We start from the raw sequence: 11,591 nt of genomic DNA on the forward strand, positions 1-11,591 counted from the left end.
TGGCATCCTAAGAGCACATACATATACAATAGCCCTTGGCACGTTTGTCATAACTTTGTAATAGCTAGACGTGTTGATAGCACATGCGGGTCCAGCTACTGACTGCTCTGCCTGGTTCCAGGGACGCGTCTCTGATGGCAATGAGGCGGCGCATCAGCGGCTTGAGTCCAGAAGAGATCAGGGCCCTGTCCAAGGAGGAGCTGCAGATGCCTGTCACCAGGGGGGACTTTGAGCTGGCGCTGAAGAAAATTGCCAAGTCTGTCTCCGCTGCAGACTTGGAGAAGTATGAGAAGTGGATGGTTGAATTTGGATCTGCGTGATTTTTGTCAGCTCTTTCATTCCTGGTATTTTTGCCTATAAAGTGTGAAGAAATTCCTTAAATTTAAAAAAAAAATCTGGAATTTTTCATCAGAGAAAATTTCACTTAAACGCCAAAGCAAAGCAAAATATCTAGAGCTACAGAGAAAGGCAGTTGAGAAATGAGATGTCTGTAATCTGCTGGCTTCCAGCTAACAAACCTCGTCCTCAGGCCATAGAGCTCGCAAGCCGGTGGGCGGGGCTGATGGGTGGGGCTGCGCTGGAGGGCCTGCTAACAGAGCCTTGGCAAATGTTCTTGCTTACTTGCATTCATTGTCTGTTTTTCCAGTTCTATGTTCTCCGATCATAAAAGACACATATGTGAACCAGGTGCGAGTGCACACACACACACACACACACACACACACAGAGCAAAACTCGGTTTCTGTCAGATTTATTAATTGTCATTTTGAGAATGATAGATAGTAAATTCTGAAAGAAATAATGAATTTTAAATCTGTAGAACTTAATACTTACTGTTAGGATCTAGTCTGTAGTTAGCATTTTCACTTCTCTGCCGGTTCTTCTTAGCTGCTGCCTTCTGTCTATCAAGGAATAGTCTGTGATCTATGATTTTTCCCCTGGCGTTTAGTCATTTTTTGCTAGTGCCTCTCCTACGTCATTTGGGAAGATGGGAAGAATCTTACTTTGTTAGCAGTGCGTCTTCACCCTACTGTCCAGAGTTCTTGCTTTTCTTTCCGTATGCTCAAATCAATAGAACGACTGTTTCTTCTCACTTCCAACACTGCTTTTTTGTTGAGTTTGACTTTCGTGTTTAAGATAAGTACCCTGAGTTCTAAACAAGCCTAGCCTCTAGGCCAATGCAAAGCAAACATTTCTTTTTCTTTCCTATGCTAGTATTTTGACAGTTCGTATGTCTGTTTACTACATGTGTTGTAGTTCCCGAGGAGGCCAGAAGAAGGCATTGGATCCCCTGGAATTGAAGTTACAGGGAGTTGGGAGTCACCATAAGGATGGTGGGAATAGAACCCAGGTCCTCTTCAAAAGCACTCAGTGCTCTTAATGGCTGAGCCATCTCCCCAGCCCCACAAATAAAACCTCTTATGGTTCTCAGACAGCTTGTTTTGCAAACAGTATACAATACTCATTAAAAACAGTGAACAATACTCAATAAATAGAAAGTTTTCCTTCTAAGAACCTGTGTATTAGAATAGAAATCCGACATGCTCATTAGATGTGCAATTAGACAGTAGGAAGATCCCAGAAAGGGAGCTGCATGGTTCCAGTCAAGCCCTCGGTCCTCATGCTGATTCTCTGTAATTAATTATGTCCATTCATTTGATCATCAGGCAATCCATGCTTTCAGAGTCAACTTAAAAAGCGTGTCTGTGATGACATCCTGAAATCTTGATTCTCAAGCCTACTATTTTAAAACTATGTACATCCTATAGGCACTTTCAGAATCTCTCACTGTGATGCTTAAGATATTTGATCTCTTTTCCTTACTCAAACCTGTTGTGTTCTTTTCAGTAATCTAAATCTGACTCTCCGAGCTCCTGGGTTCATCTCATTCTTAGAAAGTGTCCTCTTTCTTCTGAGACACCCATTATGCATTTCAAATCGGAAGCCATGATCTTATCATGATGGGACTAATTATTGAAGAGTTAGGATGAGAGAGAGAAGAGCAAACTTGCGCTTACTTGTGTATCTTGAGGAAGGGTCTCACGTGGTTGTCTGAGCTGCTCTTCCGCTCTTGGGCTCAGATGATCTTCCTGTTTCAGCTTTGTGAGCAGCTGGGACTCCAGCCCCACCCCAGGTTATTTATTTATTTATCTATCTATTTATTTATTTATTGGCTTGCGAATAGTTTTGTTTGTTTAATGTCATCTGAAAAGAATTTCTCTACAAAGAAGTGAGACACAAGGAAGCATTGGTTCAGCGCTGATGAATCCACACAGTTAGGACTTCAGAAGGAGTAGGCCACCTAAACATTTTTAAAAATTGGAACCTGCAAACAAAATAATCTGATAAAATCTATTAACACTTCTGAAGAGTTATGAGATTCTTGCTTTTTTTTTTTTTCTTGAATGAGAGAGCTCCAGCCAGTTGTTCAAGGGTTCCTCATAGGCATAGGAAGAAAAAAAGATAATAGCCTGACCAGTCTCCATGTTGGTTAAGTATGCTCCCTGGCCCACATGTCATAGCATCTTATTGAAGCAGGCCTGTGACCGCATCACCTGCAGGAAGATGGCAGTTGTCAGTATCATGGCCTCTAGCACCATCCCTTAGGGAAGCCTACGCCCAGCACTTCAGCTGAATCTAGGAACACTACAGTGACTGTGAATCTGGGCTAAAATGATAAGAAAATGACTGAGGGACAAAAGAACTTTTTTTTTTTTTTAAATTAGTAACTTGATCCATTCAGTGTACTTCAAAAGGTGCAATGCGCTTTTTCATTTATCAATGAAAGAAGGAACCCATCCCCAAATCAGCAAACGGCAAACAAACACCCTTGAAGGTCACAGTCACACACGTGGTGCATCCTAGAACGGGGGCAGGACAGCCTCCATCCACCTTTGTGAGTTTCCCCCAAGTCCGATCCACTCAAGGGTGGAGAGAAACGGCGGCTTCCAAGGAGCATGTTACTAAACGAGGCATTTCTAAGTGCCTTCCTAAGAGCTCGGGGGTGGGGGGACACATTTGTAGAATGTGGGAATAACCTGTCTTCCTCCTTAAGTGCTGTCCACTGGTTAACAGCTTTGAAAAAACAAGACTAAGAACCCCATGCACACTCCAAAAGGAGAGAAGGGCTGGGGGTAAGGAGGTTCCTAAGATGCCCCAGATAACTCTCCAAAATGGAACCAGGGAGAAGCAGGGCAACCAGATTAGTCCGTCACAGTCAGCACAGACATGCCTTGCCTTCAAACAAAACAAAACGGTGGTGGGATTTTGTTGTTGTTTTTAAAAAACAAGGAAACAAAAACCTGCACTCATCACTTTTCAGACAATACACAATTATTCAAAATTAACTCGCTGGAAGGGGGCATACCAAAGGGCCTTGTCTCAACGTGAGTGCGTGTGGGGAGGTGCAGGGCGTCTGTCATTATTGCAGAAATGACTTTTGATTTTTAACCCTTAGTTTGATTAGACATTGCCGTTAGTGTGATGACAGCAGCGGCTGTGTGGAAAGGCTCTGGAGAGGCCTGGCGTGGCCGCACACACCCGCAGTCCTGAGGCTGCAGGACAGCCAAGAATGCTCCACCCGCAGTTCCTTAGGCCTTTCCGTGTGAGGGCGGAGCCTTCGCTTACAGCCTTCCAATCCCGGGCCAGATCTTCAGCAGTCCCTCAGTGATAGGCTTCTGTGGGTTCCTGGCAAGTTTCCCAATAGTAGAGGGGTCATCTCTGAGATCAGTTTGGGTTCCAACAAGCATGAAAGGAGTCTTTGGACAGTCGTGAGCTATCTCAGGCCCCTGCTTTTCTTTCACATTTTCAAATGAGGACGGAGAAACCACTGGAAAACATACTAGAAAAATGTCTGTCTGTGGGTGACTCAGCCGTCACAGTCTATCATAATCCGCTTGCCCTGCAGTATCAAAAAGTCCTAGAGCACATGGCTCTCTACCAGTCCTAACTGTGACTGCACAGCTGTCGAAACAGCTGGACCTGCTCCAGTGGAGACTTTGTTGTATAAGCTATCAGGAGGCATGTTCTATCATCAGCACCATCACCGGCAACAACACACTTAGTATCTGTGCTGTGGAAATAGTTTTGTGTCTACTTTTAATATTTCAAATTAGATGTTGACCTCAGCTTCTCCATCAGGGCATTGGCAGCACTCTCCAGATAATTTATAAACGTTTTAAATGAGCAGCTAACGTGGAAGGCAAGGCAGGAGAATCACAAGGAAATGGAAAGACCCAATGTCCTCCAGCCGATGAATGGGTAGTGAAAATGCGGCACATCTGACTTCCGTGCCCCAGGCACACTAACATACATGTAGTCTGAATCCAGCCTGCGCGGCATAGCAAGGCCTTATCTCCAAAAACAAACAGAAGTAAATAACCCCACTCAAATTCTCTTGCAAACCATCACCATCTAATAGTGTTGTTCATAAACAAATAAACAAAACAAACACAAAGAGACCTCTCTGTAACCCCGGTCAGTAGCCTTTTCTGGATTTTGCATTACTTCCCTTTGCATCAATCTAATTTTTCTTAATCCTTCATATAATTCCACGCAGCATTTGCGCATCCATCCTAGGGTAGGTGGTGTTTGCTGCAGCTGAGTTAGGTGGGTGAGTCAGATGTCTCTACAGCTCTCCTGTCCCTTTTTGCTGTCAATGGACGGCTTTGCATGGCTTAAACCCTTGGAAGGGTCTGGCACAGGCCCCTCCAGATGTCTCTCATCCCTGTCTTGGCTGCAGGAGACCTTTGTTTGCTTCTCAGTTGTAAGGCAGATGTGTTATCCCAGCAGAGGTGGTTGGTTCTGTCCTTTGAAAGCAGGAGCATTTGGGGGGCCACAGCGCAGTGACTGGTGTGTGTAGGATTCCTTCACGGGAGCCATGGACAGTCCCTTCTTGAGCACACTGTGCTGGTCACTCTCTGTGCACAGGACAGTGGATGGAGGCTGTGCAGCTTGCAAAGCTGCTTCAGACAGTGAAGCTCTGGCTGGACATTTTATTTTGATAACTGTCACTCCTGGCTTCTGCGGCTAAAGCACAGTTTCGCTCATGAATGGAGAGACACAGTGATCTCTGTGTTTGGGAAAGAGAATATACAAAAAGACTTTCCTCTCTCCTCTTTGGCCTTTGATTTGTTTTAAAATGAAAAGTTCTAAATAGTAGAAAGGAATTAAAGATCTATTGCAGTGCACCCATTTTCATTTTCCCATGCCACAGTTACACATGTAATTATGATAAGATGTGCCCATGCAATGTGTTTGCTGTAATGTTTTGCTTCCATAATTCTTTTTTTTTTTAAAGAAAGTAAATTAATATTGGTGAATTGCCCCAGACAAATGGCTTGGAAAGCTCCAGCCTGGAAATGCAGTGACATCACAGCCCTTTCAGCGGTGACCCAGACACACTGGGCTCTGACTTCTGTTACCAGAAAGCCTCAGACACTGCAGGGCCCCTGCCATGGGCGTCCCAGGAGCACCTGTGTCACAGTTTCCTCAAATAGCTGTTTAACCTCCAGACAGCTCAGAGAGTGGAGGGGGTGGGGCAGCACCCAGAAGAAGGCGGGCAAGTGCGCGGGCTCTAAAACCAGCAGCTGTCCGGGAAGGTTCACACAAGGCCAGCTCACAGTGTTGCCTGTTGCTCGTGTGTCTTTCCGTGTCGTGACTCTGTAGGAATGAGTGGTCTCCTTAGGGCTGAGGCAACTAAGGTCATGCACCGCAGGACCCCGAATCTGCCCGAGCATAGACAAGCTGACCTCCCCTTCCTCATCCACTTGTGGTGGAAGTGAAGAGCTGCTCAAGTCATTTGCACAGTGCGTCTGGCTTTGGCTTCCCTAGTGCTGTCTTCTTCAGTCTTTTTTTCCCCATAATGATGCATTTCCACTGTTATGTTATTAAATATAGGTCACTCTACAGTGTGCCCCGTGCTTTGGTGTAAAATGGTAGGTGGGATGTGACCTTTTCCAAGTAAAGGTCATTTAACTCGGTATGAAGAAAGAATCAGGAATATTCCAACTTTTTTGTATCTTTGTTTTGTCTCTTAATGTTTTGAATGTATGATATTAAATTTGTGGTGCACATGACATTTATGTGACTCTTGGAGTCGGTCACAACAGAAGCAGGAAGACACAGTTGAAGGACACATCAGGATAGACTATGAAACCTTACTATTTAATTCTCATCTTCACCAATTATTTTGTAGTTTTCTACTTTGTTTGAATTACTACATGTTTACTTATTTATAATTTTAATTTAGGCTTTTCATACTTATTTATTTAATTTTTGGATTGTTTGCTTTTGATATTGTTTCTTAACATGAAACTGAGTAAAAAATTAAATCTGTATGATAATATATTTTTGCATATTTACTTAATAGTAATTCTTTGAATTTTTATTAGTTTTTTTCCTCTGAAAGCTCTAATTTTGATGATATTTCTCATTTCAGGTGCCTTGTTAATAAAACTATATTAAGATGATGCTACAAAATTATTTTTGCTTTGCTTTTCTCAGGCCTTGAGAAAACTAAAAACAAAACCTAAAACCTAAATATTGGCTTATCAGTAGTGGCATGGGATTGGTACGGTTGGCACCACATGGGGATCGATGCAGGGATTTCTGCTATGAACGGGCGAACGCAAAGCCTGCTCCCCCACCCTCAGTGGGCCGAGCATGCTCGCCCTCGGGAGGGAGCCAAGGGCTCAGTCTCTCCACTTAGTCTCCCTCTCCCTGCAGGTCTGTTTTTTCAGGCACCATCTTCTCTGCTGCTCTGGCCTCCTCCTGTTAACTTTCAAATTTTAAACTAGAATTTTAATTTTTAAAAATTTTTAAAATTATTATTTATTATTTTGAGGCAAGATCTCGCCATGTAGCACTGGCTGTCCTGGAACCACAATGTAGACCAGGCGGGCCTTGAACTCACAGAGATCCTCCTGCCTCTGTCTTCCAAGTGTTGGGGTTAAAGGTGTGTGCCACATACCCAGTTTAACTTGAATTTTGTTTTTAAACACATTTTGCCATTCCTCCTCTGGCAAAGCCAGGTTCTCCAAATGACCCTTCTGTGAAGCCTAGAGGTTGCTTCTCCCCTTGAGGGACCGGCTTCTTTCTTTGAGTGTATCTCATCCTACGGAGCAGATCCACACACAGGTCATGCTCTGCTAGCTTCTCAGATTTCTGCAAATCCAAATCCACATGCTGATCTTAAACATCTGGAGCCCTGAAGTACCCCTGTCCACCCTCTGAAACCTTCAGACTTTAGGAAAACCCTCCTGCTCACACGGCCGTGTGACTGGTGAGCATTCATTGTCCTCGGTGGCCACTGTGTGGACACAGTGTCCACGGGACCCCTACGTATCAGAATGGCTTGGAGGTGTGCCACTAAGATTTTGGTTCCAGTGTTTGTCATCCAGTATTTGAAACTAATGAATAAAAGAGGTTTCTCAGTCATCTCTTTAAATGCTGCTTCCTCCACTTTCCGCGTTGCTGTCTGCTATGTTTGGGTGTGAGCTGTGATGTCGGGATAAACGTTTACAGAGCTGGCTGTCGGTGGCGTCTCATGTGGCTTGCTGTGGATGGGACATGGGCTTCCTGCTGCTACAGGGACAGCATACTCCCCCCAGCTGACAGTGACCTTTGTTTGGACTTTCCTCAGGAAGTCACATGTTTGGCCACTTGATATTTTGTTTTCTGTGAAATGTACTAATAAATTTAAGGTTGATGTAGTTAGTAATGTGTGTAGTTTTCCAATTAACTATTTTAATAAATATTTATGTGATGCTGTTGCATAATGGACGTTCTGTATGGTGAATTTTCTAGATCGTGAGTCTTGTTTGATGACACCCCAAAAGCCATTTCCTGAATTATTGGACTTTAGTTTTTAGAGACCTTTTAGGAAAACGGGAGCAGACATGGTTCGAGCCCCTCCTCGCTCACCAATACCCTAGCTCTTCTTGACTACCATGCTGCACTGAAACTGCTCTGGCGTGGAAGTCCATAGCTTGCAGTGGGCTTCGCTCTGCGTAGAGTTACGGATTTTGACAAGAGTACAATGCACGCACCTACCAAAACTGTTTCATGGACAATCATTTCTCTGCGCATTTTCCCCGCCACCTCCCAGGCCCTTGAGCCATACTCCTGTCTCCGTAGTTTCGCCTTTTCCAGATCTCAGACTTTGAACCAGAATACGTAGCTTTTCAGACTTCTGTGCATCACCCGCGAATCAGTTGCACCTTTAACTTTTCTCTGTTTGTACCGAAAGATGTCTCAGTGACTTCTAACTTCTGCAATTATGAATAAAATGGCTGTAAACCATGCTTCATATTTACAGTGTTCATGTGCGGTGGTGGGGGGAGGGGTTGTGTAAGGTGGTACTAAATTCTTCAACTCCTTCTAGTCAATACCTCCAGCTGTGCTCCCTGAGCATCCTAAGAGAAGTTTCATAAGAAACGACAGCACTGTCTTCCTGTGTGGCCAAGACCATCTTGCATGTGTACTAGCAGAGGATGTGTGACCCCCTTGCTCCAAACCCTTACCAGTGGTGGTGGTGGTGGTTTGGATTTCACCATTATGGTGAGTGTGTAATAGTTGCTTTAATTTCTTGTTCCCAATCACAACCGATGTTGAGCATCTTTTCATATGCTCATTAATTTTAAAACTACTATTTTATTTTTATGTAAAGAGTTTTGTCTGCGTTTCTGTATGTGTATTACATTCATACACTCCTGCAGAGACCAGAAGAGGGTGTTGGATCTCCTGAAACTGGAGTTATGGATGGTTGTGTGCCATCATGTGGGTGCAGAGAATTGGAAACTAAGTTCTCTGGGAGAGCAACCAGGGCTCTTCACCGCTGAGTCATCTCTACAACCCCCACCCAGTAATTTTAATGAGATTTAATTGGAGCCTAGACATAACACACTGTTGCTCTAGGTTCCGAAGTAAGAGATTTAATTTTTTGATTTTCTTCGTGGTACAGAATTATGGGCTCCAAACACCTTTTTGACATTTGTTTTCCAAATATTGCTACCGCTCTGTAGCACATGAGTGGCCTCTCTTCCTCCACTGAGAATCATGGCGGATGAGTACAAGCTGTCTGGGGACAGGGAAGAGGGGAATTCTGGTGTGTGAGCTGTGTTGTCTCTCTTCCCTGGATTCTCTATGATTCTTCCTAGTGGTTCGTGTTCATCGCCATCCTGACAGGATCTGCAGTCACCTAGGGGACAAGCCTCTGGCACACCCATGAGGAACGGTGGAGATTGAGGTTAGCCTCTGAGAATGTCCGAGACATTGTACCTTAACTGTGGGCTGGTCCCTTCCCTGCCTGGGATCCTGGGCTCTGGGATGGAGAGAGCCAGTGGCAAGCGTCCACTGTTCTGGTTGTGGATACAATGTGACCCGTCACATGGCGTTCCTGCCACCTCAACCTGTTACTGTGAAGGTCTGTACTTTGAGCTGTAAGCCGGAATCAACCTTTCTCCTTTAAGTGGCTTTTGTCAGTATTTTAATTAAAGCCACAGAAAAGAAACTAAGACACTTGGTTCCCAGAAGAGCTCTGGGTAGACCAAGCGTGAAGCTGGGGTTTGCTCGCAACTACAATGTGCACACTGGGTCGTATTTGCAGCTTGGAAGGTACCTGGAAGCAGTTTAGTTTACTTCCTGTGACCACAAGTGACCTTTTGTCCTTCTGGCAAGTGATACCAAACTAGAAGAGGCCAGGGAGGGCCAGCTTGTCCCACTCCGCCCCCATAAGCCCTTTGACCTTTGTCCAGGGCTGAGGGCCAGAGCAGTCTGGAGCTGTGAGGTAGATTGGGGGCAGAGTGGTGTTCACTGCTGGGGTTTCCCCAGAGAAACCAGGAGTTAACCAAGAAACCGAGAAAGCTGAGCATGGCCTGGTCCTCTCGTCCCTTACCTCCTCTACTTCCTTCCAGTGAACAGACAGAGGAACGGGGATTCCCTGTCTCCCCTGGCTGGTTCCAGCTCTCACTCCTCACAGCCCTTGCTCCTACCGCACCCTACACAGGTGGGAAAGGAAGCAATCGTACCTCTCCCAATATTACCTTCTATGGATGTGCCAAGTGGCTCAACATCACTCAGAGCTGAAGTTAGGAGCCAGTGGCGGCGCAAACATCTCTCTCTGAGCTGAAAAGCTGGCCAGAGATTTCAAGTGATCTTCTGATCTAGGGACCGATGCATGTGTGCTTCTCACTGTGAAGCGGTCTGCCAAAGGTGGAAAGCAAGGCAGCAAGTCAGAGAGCAAAGTGCTTGCTATATGCACAGCTCGAGTATTCCTTGTCCAGTGTGCTGGGGGCCCGAAGTGCTTAAGAGTCTGGCCACTTTGGGACTTAGGAATATTTGTGTATATCTTAGGTCTGGGATGGAAGTCTAAACCCAGATCCTATGTTTTGTACATATTTTATAGATGAAGGCTGGGGGCAATCTTGCAGATTATAGTTCTTTTACTATACCTTTGTTTAAGCCGTGCCCTGTCATGAGGCTTGCTGTAGTGGGCTCTGCTTGGGGCATCTTGTCTAGCATTCTGATTCTGGAGCATTTTGGATTGGGGATGCCCCGCTGATTGACTCAGGTGGACAATAGTTAAGAAATACAAGACACTGGCCTTGAAGAACCGAAGATGCCATCTGCAATGCTGAGTCTCTTCGAGACACGTTTATTGTCATCAGATTTCTGCTCAGCCTCCTGCAGCCGAGGAGGCTGTAGGGCAACCTGCTGAAGGTACATGGCACTCGTGCAGGAGGATTGGAACCTAGCCTAGCTCAGGTTAGGCTCTGGATTACTCTGAGCAAAGTCAAATATACACAATAAGTACTTCCCAAGTTTGCCCTGCTTTCTGAGATTCGTAACCGCTCACCTTCCCCTACTGGCAGGGCTGTTTGACCAGGACATTTTTTGAGAAGACCATCTTAACACATCCTGTTGCTTTTCATATTAGCGATGGGGGTGGGGGAAGCAGGAGCTCCAGTGTCGTGAGATGTGAATGCACCTGGGGCTGTTGCTGCCATTCGCTGTGTCCGAGGGCAGGTGGAAGGTGGATGTTTCTTTTTCTTTTCTTTTCTTTCTTTTTTTTTTTTTTGCAAGGCTTTATGGAATAAACTAAGCCTCCTGAGAGTTTCAAAGAATGCATTTGGAGCATCATGGAGGCGGCACGGCTCTCCAGCCCTCGGCCGTGCAGCCTCATTCTCCGGCTGTATGTATGGTTGTCATTAGCTACGGGGCACTATCGACGCTCCGCTCCACAGCCCAGCTTAGTGCTGCATGCTTGAGATGGCCTCAGCTCGCACATCTTCAATAATTCCTTACACACATAGCTGACCACAGTATGACTGCTCTTCTATAACATAAATCTTGGGTTGTGGTACTCACATTTCATATGCAGTTAGGGGCAGATGAACTATTGTGCCCCATCTGAGGTTTGCCAGCTACCTCGGGCTCTTTTTCAAGCATTTTGAAATCTATTTTGTAACCCTTCTCAGACACACTTTGCAAACACATTCCCTCTAGTGTTTAAACTCTCGCGCATCTTTAGGGAAATATAACCCATATGTTTCTCATTCATTCTGCACTTAACTCATCAAAGTTGTTTTTAA

At 45.1% G+C, this 11,591-nt stretch overlaps 1 protein-coding gene and 1 pseudogene across 4 annotated transcripts in view; one reads left to right on the top strand and one right to left on the bottom strand.

Annotated features, from left to right (window-relative positions):
* Positions 1 to 8,282, top strand: part of Katnal1 (katanin catalytic subunit A1 like 1) — a 62,756-nt gene extending 54,474 nt beyond the window's left edge. For all 4 annotated transcript variants that reach the window (XM_057764344.1, XM_057764346.1, XM_057764347.1 and 1 more), the window contains exon 11: positions 122 to 8,282. In XM_057764344.1, coding sequence (XP_057620327.1) covers positions 122 to 320 — 199 coding nt within the window. In that variant the 3' untranslated portion in view covers positions 321 to 8,282. The remainder of the gene's footprint in view (positions 1 to 121) is intronic.
* Positions 3,463 to 10,725, bottom strand: LOC130871354 (cell division control protein 42 homolog; annotated as a pseudogene).
* Between the last annotated feature and the right edge of the window lie 866 nt (positions 10,726 to 11,591).

The sequence above is a fragment of the Chionomys nivalis genome, chromosome 3 (genome assembly GCF_950005125.1).
Source record: "Chionomys nivalis chromosome 3, mChiNiv1.1, whole genome shotgun sequence".
Lineage (NCBI taxonomy): Eukaryota > Metazoa > Chordata > Mammalia > Rodentia > Cricetidae > Chionomys > Chionomys nivalis.